At 37.9% G+C, this 20,607-nt stretch overlaps 1 protein-coding gene across 1 annotated transcript in view; it reads right to left on the bottom strand.

Moving 5' to 3' along the window:
- KIF25 (kinesin family member 25) overlaps positions 1–20,607 on the bottom strand; it is a 41,150-nt gene that overhangs the window by 12,564 nt on the left and 7,979 nt on the right. The window contains exons 5-10 of the mRNA XM_059841517.1: positions 16,836–16,939; positions 15,518–15,600; positions 13,938–13,980; positions 10,137–10,204; positions 5,154–5,228; positions 669–818 (exon numbers count right to left, since the gene is read on the bottom strand). Of these exons, the coding sequence (XP_059697500.1) occupies positions 669–818; positions 5,154–5,228; positions 10,137–10,204; positions 13,938–13,980; positions 15,518–15,600; positions 16,836–16,939 (523 nt within the window). The remainder of the gene's footprint in view (positions 1–668; positions 819–5,153; positions 5,229–10,136; positions 10,205–13,937; positions 13,981–15,517; positions 15,601–16,835; positions 16,940–20,607) is intronic.

Below are 20,607 nucleotides of genomic sequence, written 5' to 3'. Positions count from 1 at the left end.
GAAGAAGTTATCTGTTCACAGCCTGAGAAAATCCATAAATTAAGGGCTTCTCTATTCAGGAGAGTATTTACAGTTAGACAGTTATTCTCATACAAAATTGGTTCTTTGATTTAGCTTATACCCTTCTCCAAAACAAACAAGCTTAGCTGGAAAAACTTCTAATGGTTCTTCTACTGTAACATAGCAGCATATCAGTTCAATCCTCTGTTAGGTTCAACTGAAAATATCTAAGAACCCTTAAAACAAGAACAGATTGTAGTTAAAAATTCTACTATCCTTCTTCCTTGGGACTGGGTTCTAATCTGAATCCTCTTCATCTATTCCAGTTGTCAATTTTCACAGAACTTTTCGGAACTTAATTATCTTTTGGACTCCCACAACTATGGTTGAAACACTTTCAAAAGTTTAATTAGAGTCTGAAAGCCAGATGGACAGATAACACACGCTAAAACTGCATAACCTTATTGTCTTATAAATTTGGATTAAGCAGGACAGAGACTAGAAATCTATATGAAACCTCAAGTATAAAGTGGTGGTCAGAGAAGCTAGAAATGTTAACCTTTTGAAGCTGAAATCTGTAATAATAAACACACTACAAGCATTATTTTATCCTTTCTATACTGTTTAAAGTGACTGCCACTGACGGCAAGCCTTTACTTAGTTTTTACCTGAACACTTCTTGGGTAGCTCGGGGAATAATTCCAAGTTCTGATTCCTCTTCTATGGCGAATGCTAAGTTCCCCTCTAACTGTGGTCCCAACATTGTGTATGTCTTCCCACTTCCAGTTTGCCCATAAGCCATGATACACACATTGTACCTGAAAAATAGAAGTGCTGTAATTTATTTTACCATTATCAAATGTGTCTGTTAGGTGGCAAGTCAAACTTCAAACAATATGGGAACATAAACAAGAAAATAAAAACACTCCCCCTGATTTCTTTCTGCAGATCTCAAAGTCTGACAGTAATTACTGTTCATAACATCACCTAAACAGATTTTATTTTGTAAGTAGAGTTGAAGGGATGCTTTTAAGTAGAAGTTTAAAGGATCCTTATCTTGGAATGATTGATGCTGTTAGACCTCCTTGCCTGCCCAACATTCAGCTTTTTCACTACTGAGCTGCTTTTTGATCAGCTCCTGAACCACTGCAGTTTACAGTACAGCATTTTAAAGTAAACCGTTTCTGGGTCTGATTTGTGTTACAGCGTTGTGCTGCAAACCATTGCACTTGTAGCCTAACAGCTGGGAACTCTTCATCTCTCATAGCCTTTTTCAGGCAGGCTCATCAGTCATAGCCCTCAGAAAAGACAGCCCTAAGAATAGGAGGGACAAATTTTAAACCAAGAGCACCAGTTGAGAATGAGCATGTACACAATGACTATTCTGGAACAAAGGTGGCAGGAACTGCTCTGATAAGGACAAGTAGAAAATGAAAATGTACAATATCAGTGCAGAGGAACAGGCACCTACGAAACATCATCTTCTGAAGCAGACAAGTAAATATGTCTAATGAACAGAACTCTGAAAATGCCTCTTGGCTGCACTGAAAATAATAGAGAAAGAATTGTTCACAGCTGTGAGTACCATTGTGGATGTCTGTGCCACAGGGATCTGAACTGAAATGTATGAATCCTATCTAGAAAATGTGTTACTAACACAATCAGATCAAAGTCAACATCTTAAGCAAAAAAAGTGGGTGGATACAGATGGAGCCAGCCAGCTCTGTATGGAGGACAAACACTGTGCTGTGCAGCTGAAGTTTTGCCCCTCCTTGGCTGTGCCTGCTCTGCTGCCCCTGCCAGCAGCTCAATGTTGACCACAGTACTGTGCCAGCCAAAGCCTTGGAAGATGTGCAATTATGCTGACAGGACTGCTCTCTCCCTGGACTATCTTGTTTGTTCAGGGATACGACATTAGCAGAACTTTGTACACAAGAAGTGCTTCACAGTTTGCAGAAACTTCTGCTCTACTAGAGTTGCAAGAATGGGCTTGCTTCTTTTCTGCCAGGGAATAAAATTTCACTGCCTAAGCTACCTCCTCTGTGGGCAGACCTGAAACAGCTGCTTTTGATTATCTGATGCTTTTCCTCATATCAAAAATGTAGTTTCAAGCACATGCCAACATATTTGAATGAACATCCCTCATCTAATTGTTTTAAATGTATGGTTCCAAGTCATGAAATACTTACATGCATATTAAACATGCCCAGAAGCAATTATTTCAGGAGGATTCTTTTGAAAACTTTCACTTGTTGGAAAGAAATGTGGGCTGATAAGCCACACAGAAAATACCTGGGTACCCTTTCTGGGAATGTGAAGTCAAAGTTGCAGTCAATGAATCTATAGTAAGGTCCCTCCAGATTTTAGCATGCACTGCAGAGTATAAAATAGGAGTCTAGTCATAGATTTGATCAAGTAAAGGAGATGATATAACTGTAATTGAAAACAAAGAGCACTACAGTAAAATTAAATGTGATAGCAATTAGGGCTGTAAATCTGAAATGAGGGATTTCTTGAAATATTCACTGCTGACATAACTCAGTAGAAAAGCTCACACTAATTTTGGTAGTTTTTAGCTAGACTAACCATAAGTAATTTTCACAGTTCCACCCCTCATACACACTGCCTGGCCAGCCTGTAACTTATTGAAACTTCTAGCCCTATTTCAAAATTAAACAGATCTTTGGAACCAAAAAAGGAGCCAGATGTTTTTCCTTAGGAAAAGCAGAATTAGTCTTCTTAGAAGTCTCTCCTAAAGGACTTTCCTATAGTCCAGTTGTTTAAATTTTCCTTAATTGCTGCTAGTTATAAGACAAGTAAGCATCACAGACAAAATAGTTCTGACAAGATAGAGATTATATGATTAGAAGTTAAGTGGGCAGAGGATTGTAACATTGAAAACAGAGGTGCAAGTCAAGTATCAATCAGTGGTAACTTCTCTGCCAAAGCCAAAACAGTGTTTCAATCAGCCCTAATGAGCAAAATCTGGCCAAAGCAGTATCATACCTAAGCAGGTACAGGAGATAATGAAATGTTGGGGGATTCAACAATAGGACAAGCAGCAGATTACTTTATATTTATCTATATAGTAGTTATTTATTATAGTTTACTTCATTTGAGTTCTAGCTCCAGCATAAAGCTTTCAAATAGACAAGTCTGAAGATTTTTTACTATGATTCACCTATGTGCCCTGATATTTTTCCTTCTCCACGTTATTATATATAACTGTTATAGAGTTCTTTAGACAAGTTCTTATTGTCAAGCTAAAATACCAATAGTTTTGTAGCACTTCTCTCCTGAAAAGAGCGTGGGTGTTCACTCTAGCAAAGTTACCCGTAGGAGAGAACACTGTTAAAGGAAATGAAAGGAGGAGAAATTCATTCTTTAAAATCAACAAACAAGTTGGATTCTTCAATGCTGTAAAGAAAAGAAGTTATCCTCCTCCCCTGTTTGCCCTGTATGGCTCATGGTAAACTTTGAAGCCTGCTATACCTCATCTGGTTTACATATGGAACAATCTTTTCTTCCTGTATATTTGTACTGAAAAATGAAACAATCCATTAAGAAAGAAAAACATAGAAAAAAATAAAGAAAAGGAGAGAACACTCCCTTCTACTCGAGCTAAAAGTTGTTACAGACCACTTTGGAACCCAGACTAAAACAATCAGGAGCAGCAGAGAGGTTCAAGGTTCAGACTAAGTATGTCTGTTTCCCATTTACAGTGGGAAGGCTGCTGTGCTCATATGCACAGACTTGCCTTTCCTGAGAATCTGCTTCTGTTTAAACAGCACTTCTGGAAGAACAAGACAGGTCTTTTGTTTTCAATAACAGAACATTTCCTAACTGAATACAAAAATCTTAGCTTTTAGGACAGGATTCTCCCCATGTAAAAATTAGTAAGTGGGAAGTACAGCAGATCAAGGTGCAGATCAGATATGTCTGAAGACACTTAAGGGACCTGTTCAACCAAGGCAAAAATATGATCATTGCAAAAGGAAAAAAGTAGGGAGAGAAAGCAGTAGTTTTAAGACTTCTTTACACTGCTGCAACAAAGTGGTTCCCTAGGTTGGTCAGCTAAAGAAACTGAGGTTATTCATGACTGGTAAACAAGAATAATGCAATCTATGACTTCCCTCAGCCAGGGAGCCCTTGGGGGCCTCTCTGTGGCATATGGAATTCCCAATATTCAGAGTATCTTTAAGATACTTCTTCTAGGCTGCTTTGAACAAAAGGAACTTTGGAAACCTCCATGTGCAGGCTGCTGGGAACAAGGATTCCCACTATTCAAGTATGCCACTGTGAATGGAAAGGGACTAACTTTTCCTCTCTAGGGAGTGAAAAGTCCATGACAGCCCTGCCACATAATTAAGTGGTATTGGAACAAGGATGAAAAAGCAGCAGAAAGAAAGTTATGTCTAAAACTCAGCTTAAACCTCAAGGATTATGACAATATGCACATCAAAGCCTCTTTGCAAGAGTAGCTTAAGTTGGCTCAGTAGTTACAAAAAAAAAAAAAAAAAAAAAAATCACACTTTATGAGCTTCAGTAGCTAGAAGTAATTCCATGTATTTGTTAGTGCTTGTTACTGATCAGTTTTGTATTCAAACCAGAATTCTGTTTTACCCCAGTGCCTGAAGGAGCAGTAGAATGACTGACAATGCTCAGTTCTGGTTCAACCAGGAATCGATTGCACCACCTCCTATGGCCTGTGCTGGACACAAAGCCAGAACAGAGAGTGGCCCTGGCAGGCCTTTCACATTGCACACAACGTTCACAGTGAGCACACTGTTGGTAAAGATGTATCATACAATGTCTGCAGCTGGAAAAGTTATAAAGCATAACCTAAAGAACACAAAGAAAAAATACAACATCTTCCATTAGAAGCATCAGTTTGACAGAAGCAGATCAGTGGAAAAAACTGGGATTGTTTTTATTTTTACAAATTTGTCTGCTCTGCTAAATTTTGTAAACTATAGTTTCACTGTTTATACAGAGAAACACCATTCACTTGGTGCTGAGTAGAAAGAAAACAGGAAAATGGAACTGCAAAGCCATAAAACTTGACTAGATCACCATTATTAAGTATTTTTTTAATTGATAGATTTCAGTAGATTTTTGTGCTTTAGCTTTCTTACTGCAACCTTTTAACTTACCCGTCCAGGAGAGATGTTAGCAAAGGGGCCACATCTGCAAATACTGCATCTTGAGACTCCAAATCATTGTAAACTCTGAGGAACAAAGTGCAGTGATTAACCAAAGAAAAACATAAATGTTGTCACAAGAACACAGACCACAGAAAATGTAGCCCAGTGACATATAATCTGGGACCTGCTGACATTTCTGTGACACAGAACTGAAAATTTGAACTCCAAAGTCCTCACTCACATTTTGGGAGCAGCTGTTGTCTGTTTTGGGGAGAACAACACATAGGTGTACCCTTGTGGATTGAGATCATCCTAAACCTCCTGCTTGCCCCTCTGGCACACAGAGTCTTTTTTTAGGCTGTACTGGATCCCTGTAACATTTTCACATGTGAAATATGAAATAGCCCTGCTGCCTGGGATTCCTATGTTTCAGTTTATGGAAGACGGTGGCCAGGTTGTACTGCCCTTTAGATGTGGGTAAAGTTCGGGGGCGGGGGGAAGAAAAGGTACAGAGACTGCAAACTTGCTGAGGACTTGTCTCAGAAGACTCAGAGGCACAGCAGAAATCAGAATGCTCCTGAAGATAATGTTTACAGATGCACTATCTTTGTGGGCAGTATCAGCCTAAGGTATTTCCATCCCCAGCCCTGATGAACTACCTACTCTGAAATCAACACTTCTCACTCAAGGGAAGACTTTCTTTTACGTAATGAGGTGCAGACCTTTTGAAACAGAATGGAAGACAATTAAATTGCATGAGTTATTCTACTTCTTAAAAAAGAGCAATGACATTTCAATACATGGGCCAATACAATGATGTCTGAAACAACTCCATGTGTTTTTTGAATGCAAGGAGGAAAAAAAACCCCAACAGTTATCTTCAAAGAAATCTTTCCTCCAACCCTTTCAGGTTTGTACAACATAAAATCAAGACCTGAAAATAGGAAATCATCAGAGAGAGGAAATTCTGATCATAAAACATGGATATCCTAGCTCATTCATTTTTTCTGCAGCACACCAAAAATGTGTCCTCCCCAAGATTACAGCCTGCAGCACCCATTGTTTATACAAGATGAACAGAATCTAAAACATGAATGTCTACCCACAGTTAAATATTTGAGGTATGAATGTTTATCTTTTGAAAAAGTTTCCTTTTCTGGTATCTTTGTGTGGCAATTTTTTTTTTTGTCTATCTCAGTTTTCCAATAGATGATATATGCTCTTTATAGCTCACAGCAAAATGGCTAATTAGAAACAGGAACAGTACACCAGTACACTTCCCTTAACAGTATCCCACAAATGGTACAGGATACTACAGGGTTAACTGAATAAAGACACAGTGTACTCTTCAGCATTTACTCAAGCCTCTTTGTATATCTGACCATGATCTGTCTGGTACAGTCTATAGACTGCACAAATAGAGTTTTTGTATTCATGCTCTCCATAAATAAGTTTATACAGAGGGATCACTGATAAACAGATACAGAATTGGAGCCAATGCACTGAACTCAGCATTTTTCCTGACAACAGCCAGAGGAAGGAGCAAGAAACAGTATGGTGGTCAGTGACACAATAATTCATCTCTGTGCTTCATCCTAATCCTTAAAAGTTGTATACTGGCCTCAAAACTGAAATATGAGTTGAATGTCTGTTTCAAAAAAAATATTATTAGAACTAGCATTCAGTTTCTTTCTGCATCTTGCTAAATTCTTGGGCCAGAGCAACATCCTGTGGCAATGTGTTCCACAGACTAATTGTAAGCTGCATGAAAACGTACTCTTTTTAATAAGGAAAGAAGCACTTCTGGCTTGATAGACAAATACTGCTTGTGTTGCCATTCCATTGATGTGCCATCATAGAGCACTGAGAAACCAACAAATATGCAGGAATGTGGCACAGTTTGGACTGGGAGGACATAGGCACTGAACACTCTGTCCCTGCTTTGCATGCACATGAGCATATGCTTCAGTAAACTTTGCACATCCAATCTGCAAGGTCAATATAAAAGAGCAAAAACACTTCCAAACACTTTTCTCTGCTTCATCTATTATCAGCAATTGATGAAATATTAATTAGCAACCAGTTCTCCATCTTAATCAACTAGGTCTCTAACTCAGTATGTGTTAAGTATCTTTTCTTTGCACTTCAGAACATCTCAGAGCTACTATGTAAAATTAAAAAAAGAGAAAATGCTAAGAAAGGCATTTTAAAGATTAAAACATTGATAGTTGATGACTTCTGTTGCCTAAGAAAGCAAACACATTGCTACTGGCCACAACTCAGTATCAATCAATCAGTCTTAGCAGTTCATTTGCTCAGCAAAGTAGAATCACAGAATCAATTAGCTTGGAAAAGACCTCCAAGGCCATCAAGTCCAACCTTTGGCTGAACATCACCTTGTCAACTAACCCAGTAGGTGTCACATCCAGTTGTTTCTTGAACACTTCCAGGGATGGCGACTCCACCACCTCCCTGGGCAGCCTGTTCCAGAGTTGAAGCACCCTTTCTGTGCAGAAAATCTCCTTGACATCCAACCTGAGCATAGGCTGGAGACACACCTAAGCCTTAGTGCAGCCTGAGGCCATTTCTTCCAAGTACAGCCACAGCTAGGGTCAGTTCAGCTATGGCAGGGTGAGGCTCCGGTAGCTGATCCAAGGAAAGGCACGTGATTCCACGTTACAGTAACTACTCAAATATTTACTCGACTTCCTAAAGGAGCTTTACTGCCACTACTTAGCTGCTGTGGTTCAAATGCTATCCATACTGAAATAAAGTGGTTTAAAGTAGTCTTGAACTAGTTTATCCTACACTGTAACCACAGCCTTGGCTGGAGCATGGACACCCACTTCATTAGCTATCTGAAACCATGAAAGATGCTTCAAATCCAAAGAATCTCTGTCTAAAACCCCAAGCATTTTTACCCGAATGATAGATTTGTCCCTGTGCACTGATTAATGTGAATTTCACATTGAAAATTCTGAGCTTCCTTTTTATTTTGCTAACTGATTTGCCAATAAAATTATAAAAGCATAACATGTTGAAAGCTGGAATTTTCTTCCTGAGCTGAAATCAAATATTTTGACATTTATTAGTTCCATAAAACATTGCTAAAAAAAATAAACATTCTAGAGTTCATAAGAAACATATGCTTTTCTGTTTATAAAAAAATAGCTGTACTGGGACACTAAAAAAACATTCCTGGAGAACTGCATTCTTTGGGGGATTTACATTTTTTTTAACCCTTTTCCTGATTACCAGGATCTACACCACATTTCCAGAATCACAGCACCTCTGGAGTAGTGTGTCAATACCATTAACTGTGCTGCTTTATAGAGCTGAATTCCAGCATTATTCTTTGTTTACTTCAACTGGTATGGCTGGGTTAGGTACAGCTGAAGTGTGAAAGGAATTACTTTGAGTAGCTTAGCAACATGTGAGGGAGCCATGTACCCTAAGAGAGCTCATATGCCTTGAATCAAAGAAGTCCTATAACCTGTGGGATCAGTAAAGCTTCCCCAAGATCTGCATTATCTCAGGATTTTTCAAGTGTTTGGTGGCCTGCATGACACAGTCCCCATTCTCCTGTGATGAGAAAATTGCAGCACTTTACAAGAACACCTTGAGGAAAAGGTAAATGACTAACCATGTTTAGCAAACCTACAGGAATTTCAGCTGAACAAGCTCAGACATTAAGTTTAAACCAGGACAGATAATTCATGCTGGCTACACCTGACTTTAAATCAAGTTTTGCCTTCAAGCAAGGAAGCATGAAATTGTCCTCCTGTATTCTGTTTCTAGAGAGTTTTGCATCATGGTTCAGGGCAGACAGCCTTCTGAGTCATTGCAATATGCAGATTCAAAGTTTGCATTAGAAAGAGGCATTGGGGTAAAATTTTGTATTTCATCATTTACAGAGTTCTCATTGTACTATTTACTCTTCATTCCTGTTTTCAGAGGTCCAAGTCAGCACTATTTTGACAGAACAGAAGGCACCCTTCAGCCTGAATCCCAGCAGTTTTCTGTCTCACTGGCAGTGACTCCAGTGTCCCATTAAAGCCCTTATCACAAATGGTGCATTCAAAATCTGATTCATCTGTATGGATTTTTGAGCATCTAATATAGAAAGTAGTCCCACTGTAGCTTTTCCCTTGGGGAGCACTGATTCCCATGCCACTGCTCTGCCTTCCTGCCTCTGGTCAGGCTGTTAGAACATCAGCTCATACAAGTGCTCAGTCCAGTTTCTGCCAAAGTCATGCTCTATATCTAATGCTGGAATCTTGCAATTCACCTCAATTCATAGAACCATTGAATTATCTGGGTTTTAAGGAATCTTTAAAGGTCACCTAGTCCAATCCCCCTGCAATAAGCAAGGACATCAACTAGATCAAGTTGCTCAGAGTCCCATATCACCTGACCTCAGATGTTTCCAGGAATCTGATCTCTAGTCCCTCTTTGGGAAATCTATTCCAGCATTTCACTGCATTCATTGTGAAAATATTCTTCCTTATATCTAGTCTCAATTGACCCTCTTTTAGTTTAAAACCATTACTCTCCTGTTCCTATTGCAACAGGCCCAACTAAAAAGTTTGGCCCCATTTTCTTATGAGCTCCCTCTTAAGTACGGGAAGGCAAACAAGGCTTCCTTACCTTTAAAACATTCTTCTACATAGCAACATGTTGCAAGGATCAGGACAGTTACTCACATTGTGAAAAGAGTCAAGTATCTATAAAGGTTTCAAACTCAGCCCTATCAGAAGTCTTTACTGAGAGGGAAGACTGCTATCCATTCAGTGAAATGCATTATTCTGTCCTGGGAAGAACATAATTATCACACTAAAAAAACCCCAAGAATTTTCCTCCCACCTGCCCTACTCAAAAATCCCAACCAAAAAGAGCATTACCCTCTAGCTAATGTCTACTAAAAATATTAGTCTTCACTACACAAATCCTCCAACAATTCAGATTACCAGATTGCTACACAGGACTACCCACCTCTCAAACTGAAAAGTCTTGTTTATTGAGGCATGACCAGGACGGCTACACTTGACAAGGACAGTTTCCTAAGAGGAAAGAATAAATTGTCTATAGTTAATATCACAGGCACACACACAAAACCAAATATCCATCAATATTAATGTATCAGGTGACAGCTTTAAGGACCAGGAAGTCCAAGCAGCAGTTACCAGTTCATGAGGGTTTAGGGCATGCATAATGCAGTGAACTTGCAAAACCATAAGAAATTCTCTCAAAATCCCTTCAGGTTATTAAATAACAACCAACACAAAACAGGCACTTAAGTTCAAGAGAAAGATCCAAACCCTAACCTGAACTTTTTATTGGACCTAGAAAGTCACAGGCAAGCAAACACAAGCTCCCCAGCTGCCACTACAGGCACAAAAAAATTGCAAAAAAGAGTTCTTTTTTTTATTGTTGGGCAAATTTTCACAGTGCCTTTTCAGATTGATTTTATAGATAGCTCTGTCTAGAACTAAGCAAAAGATGCACATTTTATTAAGTAACATGGTAGTCCACAACGAAGAGAAAGAGCTGCACTTCAACAAGCTGTAGAATTCCATGAGTTTTAGTGGAATGCACTTTCCAGATGAGTTATACAGTAACTTTGTAAGTCTGACAAATATGTAAGCGGCCCTTTAAACTATTACCAGAGTACAATCATAGCAGTCTGATGTGGCTTAGCTAGCAAATTCTGTGCTCTTCTGCTCCTCATTGTAAATGTTGCTTAATTGCTGAGAAAAGCAAAGAAAAAAATGATGTGCGGGCTGACAACAAATTGGGTGGAAGCTCTCTGGCACACAAAATACTTCATCCAATTCAAAGATATTTTCTAGCTTACTAACCTGTTGTTATATTACTGCATTTGATGGGAGTGCTGAAATTCCTAATGTGCTTCAGACAAGTGGGTTGGAATGCTGAACTAGTGGCCTCAAATAAGTATTGCCACAGACTGAAGTTATAAAGAGCTGAGCAAATAATCACATAACAGTGTGTAAAATGCTAATAAACATCAAATTTCTTCCTTTGAGTTGATGAGTATTTCTACCTCTTTGGAGAAGAGAAATGTATAATTATCAAACTAATGATGACAAAACATTATTGTACATAATGAGCTATGTATTGGCAAATTTACCTGAGTACAGATGTCATTACAACACTGCTACTAAATGGCCTGACACAAAAGTTCTAATAGGATCCGTAACCAACAGGCTCCAGGGGAAGGAAAAAGGAAAAAAACTGAAAAACATATAGAATGACAGAATAAATTTCTGATTCAGATATCTAATACACTTGCAGACAAGCTTTGTCTAAGGTGAGAAATAAGAGAAAAAAACCTCTATTTGCATAACATAGAAACAAAAGAATTGACTGTTGACAGGCAGAAATTTCATATGAGCATTTGTAATGACTATGTCCAGTCAGGCTTTTAATATCTCTAAAGATGGAGATCCAAATCCTCTCTGGACAACTTGTGCCAGTGTTTGACTACCCTCACAGCCTCTTCTCATGTTTAGACCAAATTTCCTATATTTCTCATTCCCCCTTGGGCTGTCACCACCAGAAACAGTCTGTGCATTCAGTACCTCCTCATCTGCTCATTTTCTCAGGTGTTGACAATACCAGCACTGTTCAGTGTCCTAATCTGTGTGGAGTGGTTCAACCTGATGTGTGGTGTTTACTCATTCTCCACAGTTATTGCACAATAAGCTTCAGAAGAAAGGCTCAGACAGTTGTTAATGTTATGTTGAGGAGCTGAGCATACACAAGACAGCAAAAAGAAAGCTTCAAAAATCTTCAAGTAACTCAAAACATGAAATACAATACTCTTCTGGTACACTTAGTAAAATCTTAAGCCTTTTTTAGACTTTAAAATCAGAATCATGTTTCTCTAGACAAGATGAACAATATTATAGAAAAGACCATGCATCTTAAGAATGATATGAATTTCTAAACAAACAAACAAAAAAACCCCACTCAGAGACTAAATGGAAGTCATGTAGTCTCTGTGGATCTGGTTCTCAAATGTGGCTCTGCTTTCTAACACAATCATGGCAAATAACTGCCTGGTTACACTACACACAAAGTATTTTCAGGAAAAAATTCTGGAGAGGCAGCCATGATTTAAAAAGCAAAACTAATAAACTCAGCATCTCTACCACACACAGTCTTCCTTCACCCTGATCTAAAATTTCCCTTAAATCATTATCTGGGAAATGGTTAACTTGTTTCCAGAAATACAATCTTGGACTGTGTTGCATCTAAAAGCTCAATACAAGTCAAGCCCCATTTTTTAATCTGAAAATTGCACCTTTATCCTAGCCACTAGCATAACATCTTCAGTTGTTAACAGCAAAGTAAACAGGCAATAAACATTATTTTCTTTTACTTTTGTAAGACTAGTCTAAATCGACTGCTTTTTGTAAGGATTTTTGCAATACTTTTTTTTCTTAAAGAAAAATAAATTCATATTAAGAAACTAACAAAGACTTCAGGTCTGGCAAGTATTTTAACTAAATAAATGTCCAGGCAAACCAATAAAACATTTGAAGTCTATGTTGTGTTTTCCAAAACCAGGAAGTTAGCATTTTGCAAATTTCATTTCTCAATCCTGTGCTTGTATTTATATTCCTTAAATATTTCATAAGATTATCATATTGAAGGTCACTCTTTCATACAAAATAAAACTCATAAACTGGCATAAGTAAGCCAACACTGCCTTGCCTGTAAACATATCAATACTGTAATACATCATATATCTATATTAAATAATCCAAAACATAAATATTCCTAAATATGCCTAATTTCATCCTCATGCAATAAAATTTAACAGGTCAGAAATGGCTGCAGTATTTTATAGTACAATAAATGTGTCAGGATATCCAGAATACTATGTCTACCATTACAGGTCCCTGTTTTTTTATCTCCTAATATATTTACTTTCTTCATCTCTTTATGAGCTCCATTAGTTACCTAATTGCACACATATAGCTATAGATACAGATATATATATAATTATCTATGTTATACAAGTGAGATCTGCCTAATGAAACTATAATTTGGGAAATTTAAATGCATAACATATTGCAGGTCACTTCAGCAGTATTTTAAGCTCTACACTATAAAAGAGAATTTGGCTCATCACCATGTAAGTAACAGAGAGCAGCCAACTAAGAACTATGGCAGCTATGAAAATTAAAGCCCAAGTTAATACTTTGACCTTAGCTCACACTACTGTACCTTTTTAAATTTTATATCTTGGTAATGGCCTCAGTTAATGCTGGAATGTCATTTGAATTTGCAACCTTAATGACCGTTCTTCCTCTGATGGATCTAAGCCAGGATACTTTTACATGCTTGACTGCAGCACCACATAGGCTGCTGTGGTTCACAAGGTATCAGATTTCTGTCCTATTGCATTAGATGTGTTGCAATAGACAAATTTGAAAAAAGCCTGATGTAATTTTAGAAATAGTTACAGCACATACAGGTGGCTCAAAGGGACTGACAGCAGGAAATCAGCAGCAGTTTGACTGCTGCAAACATTCAACCTCCAGTTAAAGGGTGGTTGCCCCAGCAGAAGTTCCAAGCTATTACCACTACAAAGAGTCAGGATGAAAATAGCACAAACCACCTGCTACTGCATCCATGGGTAATCAAATCTCAGTAGCACCTGGCCTTGTTGTTTTGGTTTTTTTGAACTCCTGATTCTCATGCCCCTTTTGTTTCTTCTTCTAGTATCTATGAGTGTGCTATTGAGATCCACCATCAAATACTCACATCATCAGCTGCATATGCCACTTTTTCTGAAAAATTTCTTTGCCTGTAAAGGAAGAAAAAAGCATCAATAGGGGAAGAAGAGGTACCTTTCAAACCATAAGTGTTCCACTTAGCTGAGAAAAAACAATGTTTAAAGTGTCTGTGAACTACACACTGTCTGAAGAGTACCTTTCAGAATTGCCACTATTATTGTACCCTATGTACATATTAACACCACAGCTAATTTTGAGTAATGAAAAATTTTTGCAATATAACGAACAATTTTTTTTGTAATGAGCAATTATTTGGCAATCAAGCAAAATAATCTGCTTTAGAACAAACCAAATAAAGATGAATGCACATGCAAGCCATTCTATTATTTTGTGATTGTTGCATGAGCTGGTAACAAGAGGCTTTCACTTTAGAAAATTAAAGTGAAAAACACCCTCTTTTCAGGTGTTTGTCCTTGATCTTGAATCCATGATTAGTCCAAACACTGACTGGGATTACTAAGGTGTATATATCTATTTATGTGTGCAAGTTTTTGGAGAATCAGTCCTTTGTTTTACATTTTATTTAAATTACCTTTTGATACATTAAGAAATTTACCCTTGACAATTTTTTGTTTGGCCAAGTCCATCCTGTTTTATACTGCAAGTCAGCACCTGATTGCACTATTTCATACTGCAACAAAAAAAAAAGTGAGTAGGTTCATTCCCAGGTGTACAAAGCACAGGTTAATGCAAGTTTCAACTTCAGGCTTCTTGAAATATCTTGTCTGTTATTTTTCACATTGTTTTAATTAAAACAATCTTTTTTTTTTTTAAGATTTGCCAGAAAATAATAAACTTTAAAACACTGAATGTACTCTTTTAGAGTTATCAGGCAGTAAAAGAAAGCCCCAAATCAGCTATTTACTGATAAAGCAAATTATGCTATTGGTTTCTAGCCACCCACCTAGTTTTCCCCTTCTTTCTTTCCTTCTTTGTATACACTTCAATCCCTACTTTCTTTCGTGTTAGTCATCTATGGAGAATTCAGCCTGTTAAGCAGATACTTGCATCTAATTCCTCTTTTCCTTTTGGATCTTGGAATGTTTTGACACATCAGTTACAGTAAACGTTTTATAAATTAGGGGTGCAGAGTCAAATTAGACTGAAATAGAATTACCAATGTTTGTGGTGACAGCCAGTGTGTTCTATAGCATTACAAAACAACTGTAACACTGTGTGTCTCTACCCACGTCTTCTGGCAGCTCTCACATTACTGCATCCCAGAATTCGTATAGGATAGTGAATACACTCTAAACTGATTGCAGCTGTGTTACTTCTGCCAAACCAAGGCTAATCCTGGCTTGGCAGAACAACTATGGCTTTCTATTGAGATGGACGTACTTTTAGACAGGGAGATGAGATTGGCTAGAGCCAATTTAGCAGGAGAAAGAAAACAGCAATTAGTTTTTATGATACCATCATTGTCTCCCCACACACATAAAACCAGAAAAATCCAGGACACAGTTGTTCTCATACAAACATAGCTTCTGTTTTCTCTGTATTTGAATTATGAGTCAGATAGGCTCTAACACAATCAGACCAGTTTACCTGTCGTGTGAATGTCCAGCAGCATCATCAAAAGGTAGCAATGGTCGAATCCTGCAGTGGACTCTGATATTTCCTCTCAGTTCCTGGGATAAGAATATTGAGCTGTATTTAACACAAGTTACTGGAGAGGATAAATACACTGAAATTTGTCAAACAGACATGAACATGTTTAAGAAAGCCAGTGTTTACTGCATCATAGCCCTAGACTCTGCGGGGAAAAAACAGAATCAATATAATTTGTCTTAGTAAGGTAGAACAAAGTACTTGAGGAAGTATGAGCTCTTCAGAGCTCGTACACTGAAATTGTATAGCCCTCTCTAGGTCATATGGACAAAAAAAAAAAAAAAAAAACCTCTGAGCCATTTTTTTCCTTTCCCTTCCTTTTCCTCCTTCTTCCTTACATGAGCTTTTTCAGATATCTGCATTAACTCAACAGACATTACACACTCCATTCCTCTTCCACCAGTCCTGAGAAAGATTTGGAATATAAAATATGTTGTATATTTTCCACTGCACTGCATTCCTACATGATTAAAAAGCCAGTAGCTGATTTTTCACTGTAGGTCATTTTAGACCTATTTATCGCTTCCATTTTGTTGGCGATCAGTTCTTCTCATTTTGTATGACTGAACACAGCTTGCCTGCGAGGACTATTGACCACAGGCATTAACAGCCCATTGCTCTGGGAAATATCCTTTCAGTAAACTGCAAGACAAAGCAAAATTTAGAAGGTAAGTACTTTTAAACAAAGAGATTAATTGTCCCAGGTAGAAAAATTTTAAAAAAAATTGTTTGAAGGAGGCTTGTGTTTCTAAAAATCAGGTCCTGATTCAGGAAACCCAAAACTAGTCATTTGTGGGGAGGGGAGGAAGAGTAAATTTAATGTACAAATAGGAAAAATTTAATCCCAAATGAACATCACCAATGGCTGAGCAGGATACAGCTTGATATATTTGGAAAAATAAAAGATGACTACTTTGCAATATCAAGGCAATAATTTTAAGAATTTCAAACCAATTTCAGAAGCTGCAAATTTACAGAAGAGGATAAAGAAACTCAACTTCTGTCCACTATTCAAAATGGATGATACTCCTTAGGGCAGTAGGTCACAGGAGAGCATTTGGAAGATCGTGTGTAAAAAGAAAGGAGTGGGGTTTATTATAAGGCAAATGTGCCTCAGCAAATAAACACATCATTTATAGACAGCTGGGGTAAGTGATATATCCATGTGAAGTATATTCTTTACTTACATTGGTGAGGAAATTATGGGAATAATTTCAACAAAATAAGCCAATTTTCTGTTATTAAACATACTTACAATTAAGCTGTTATGTAGAGCCTTCCTCTTCTGCTTTTCTTTCTCATATCTCTCTGTCACCTCTTGTAGAGACTGCTCAAGATCAAAAGCTTTTATCTGAAACACTAGAAGAAAGCAGTTTCAGAAATATAAACTCCATGACTTTACAAAAGGAATTGTCCAGTAGCACCTCGTGAAATATAAGCACAAACCTTCTCAACTTCTACTAAATTTCAATTAGGAAGGTTAGTTTCTGATTTACTAGACATCTATGAAAAATCCCATCATAGTTCTTGCTATGTGACGCTACAAATTGTTACCACAACTATACATGTGTGAAGTCTTGAAAAGCAATCAATAATGTAAGATATTTAAAGGCAGCTCAAATGTGTCAGTTTAGTCAGAGTGATGTTACCTGCCAGTGAAGCCTGAAACCTACATTTGAAGCAGCCTGCTGCTAGATGGGGATGCCACTTGCAAGGCTCACACCACATCTGCACTTATTAGACTCAAGTGGGCTAGCTTTACAAGAAGTTAACCTGTCATTTACCCTCAGCCTCACTTACAGTGCCTCTAATCCTTTTCAACAGTTGTAAGGTTCCCCTTTAAGATAGGTCCATCACTCCATGAGGAATTCATAGGAAAGATGGACCATTTGAACCCTAGGGAGTTTCTTTCACCAAATGGAGAAGACTTGAATGGGTCATTATAAAAGCCTTCTTACTTCACAAATGCTTTTATTTCAGCCCAATAACATTAACACCGAGCAGGCCTAAAACAAACATACAGCCCAGAAGACACATTATGCAACTGTAAGCTTGTGTAAAAAGCAAGCTTTTAGGAACCCCGGTGGGAAATCAACATCCCCAGCAATTAGTGAGTAGGTTGGAAATGTAGAGTATCAAGCAGTCAAAATCAGGGTCTGAGAGCTGAATTAGCAGCATGGCCACCAGCCTCAGTATATGCTACCTTGCAGAGCAAGGAACAGACTCAGTATCTCAGCATGGTCGCACATACAATTTAATCTCTCTTTTATAGACTAAAAATCAGATCATTTCCAGGGACATTTGTGTACACTAGAGATTTCTCAGATCTCTTTTTTCTAATACCCACACCGTTCACCTCCAGCTTACAGCGTCCCTTCACAAGTGCATGCATGCAGTGGAACCATGATGTTAATAGCTGGGGAATCAATGTCTAGGAGTTTCACTATGAAAAATCCTTCTTTTGCATCCAGCATGTGGAGTAACACTAGCATGCTTTGGTTTGGAGAATCCCATGCAAATATGTTACCATAAGTTTTCAAAAAGGCCACTTACAGTCAGTGACCCCTAATTATAGTGTGATTTTTAAAACACAAGGTTAGATTCCATTGATTATTTAAGTAACGTTCCATTTATTATTTAATTAACTTCCACAATAAGTATCTTAATTTACATATTTGTGTACACACACTTTGAGTTCCCTAAGTCTCTGAAACAAGCAGTAAGGTAAAACAATAGATGCTTAGGATACTCTTCCATTATTCCAGTCTTGAAAGAACAAAAGTTTCCTGATGCATAAATTATTTCTGACCTTCTATTGTTTTTTCTGAAAGTAGAGTTATGCAGTTACTAATATAAACATTCATTTAACATTTTCCTAGTTTTCTCCTTGGCATCAGATGCAAGGTATACAGGCATTACATTTTCATCCTTAAACCTAGGGGTAGACATTGGGTACATCTGTTTTAAAATACTACTAACACACTCTTCATTAGGCAAGAGAAGTAGTCACCACAAGAATGCAGCCATTAAAGACATCCCTTTTCCCCATTCTTTGCTCATTTCATTGATTGATAGGGACTTTTTCTGGGAGCTAGGAATGTCAACAATTTTTCTGTTTAAATGTTACTGATCACAGTAACATCAGTCTAACAGTTGTGATGTCTTGCAAGCATATTCAGCTCTGAAACCTTTACAGCCCCCTTCCTTCAATTGACAGTCCCAGAGCTTTTTATTCCCTTCCCTTCAATGCTGCACTGGATGTTCTGCTGTGCTCACAAAACTGTTTCCTCAGCCACACGAAGGTCTAAAAGCAATCCTTCCTTCTGAGCAAATTCTGTCCTGGCTCAGCTCTCTGATCTGTTCTGTGTGTTTGTGTAACAAAGAGTTACACAAACATAACAGAAAGGTCCATAACAGGGACATGAAAAACAGGAGCAGCATAACCTAGCACAGCCACAGCACATCTGAGATATGGATGTGTAACAGTCCCCATAGTTCCCTGGGTTTTTTAATGTTTCTTGCCACTCTAGAATCCATTTTTAAAAAGATCAAATCTAATCATGTCTCCTAGGACAAGCAGCTATGATGCAACAGACTTAATACCAAAATTTCTTTTGAATTCAGCTGTATTTTATGTCCCACACTGTAACATTATTTTTTGCATGGCCTGTTGTAATAGGTCAACAAGTAATGGTTTTAAACTAAAAGAGGGTCGACTTGCATCAGCTATAAGAAAGGAAGTTTTTAACAGTGTGGGTGGTGAAACACTGAACAGGTTGTGCAAAGAGGTGGTGGATTCCCCATCCCTGGAAACATCCAAGATCAGGTCAGATGGGCCTCTGAGAACCTGATCTAGTTGAAGAAGTCCCTACTCACTGCAAGGGGAATGAAAATAGATGACCTTTCCAGATCTCTTCCAAACCGTTCTATGGACTATTCCTTGGGCTGCTACAATACTTCTGTTACTGGATCCAAGGTCCTGCTCCTACTTCCCTACTCCACTAAGGGAAATGCTCTCAAAAGGCAGCTGAGCTGGTGAAAATCACCTGTGGAGTTGAGGATAAAAGATGATGGTAGTTCACATTCCATCAATAATAAGTCATTAGCACAGTGCAGAGCTCAGCTTTCTCCAACAAAAGCAAAGAACATAGGTGGTAGAACATGGACAAAATGGGAAATCTCCATTTTTAATCTTCTCCATGCAGAGAGAAAGTGCCCCAGAATTGCAAAGCATATCTAAGTCACTAGGCTTGTGACTCTCATAATATCTGCATGGTGAAGCAATGTAAAAACTAATCTCAAATTTTCAATAATTTCTACCTTTCCAAAAATCTGCTGCATTACTGCATCTGTCTCAGTAGTATCATTTGCAGTTCTGTGGCCACTTTTTTTTTTTAGCAAAAATGATATCAGCTTTATCCCTGAGGGAAACAGACCTATAGCAACAGAATAATGAGCACCTCTCTCTCTTATGAGCTGCTACTGCTTAAATTCAGTGGGAAAGGTGGCATAGCCTGGTTTTCAGATTGTGAATAAATATTTCTAAGCAAAGGACTACTCAGTTATTATAAGAAAGTTTTACAGTTTGTTGCAAGTCAACTACAACCTTGAAATTTACCTACTCAAATGCTTCTTCTGTAATTTTCTCCCTTGTTTTCAATCTCTATTTTAAGATTAAACTGGTAATATATACTGTCTCCAGAATATATACTTAGGGCTTTCTGTCTACAAAAGATTACATGTAATTTAAGGATGGCAATTCCAATGGTCATATTTAACCTTAACAATAGAATCTCCATCTAAAACACTTGACAGAGAACTGAAAACCAGACAAATTAAAACAAAAGTCATCCACCAAAGTGGATACAAATTTTGTTATAGTTAGGGAAGTTGCTCCTTCTTATGACTTCAAAGAACAATGCACCAGGAAATGCAAATTGAGAAGAGTTAGCACAACTTTGCCAGACCTCCAAAGGAACACTTATTATTTATTTACACCACAATAGCTCAGTGCCAAACTCAATCTC

Source organism: Haemorhous mexicanus, chromosome 3, assembly GCF_027477595.1.
Source record: "Haemorhous mexicanus isolate bHaeMex1 chromosome 3, bHaeMex1.pri, whole genome shotgun sequence".
Classification (NCBI taxonomy): Eukaryota; Metazoa; Chordata; class Aves; order Passeriformes; family Fringillidae; genus Haemorhous; species Haemorhous mexicanus.
This window is presented reverse-complemented; position numbering and strand designations above follow the sequence as displayed.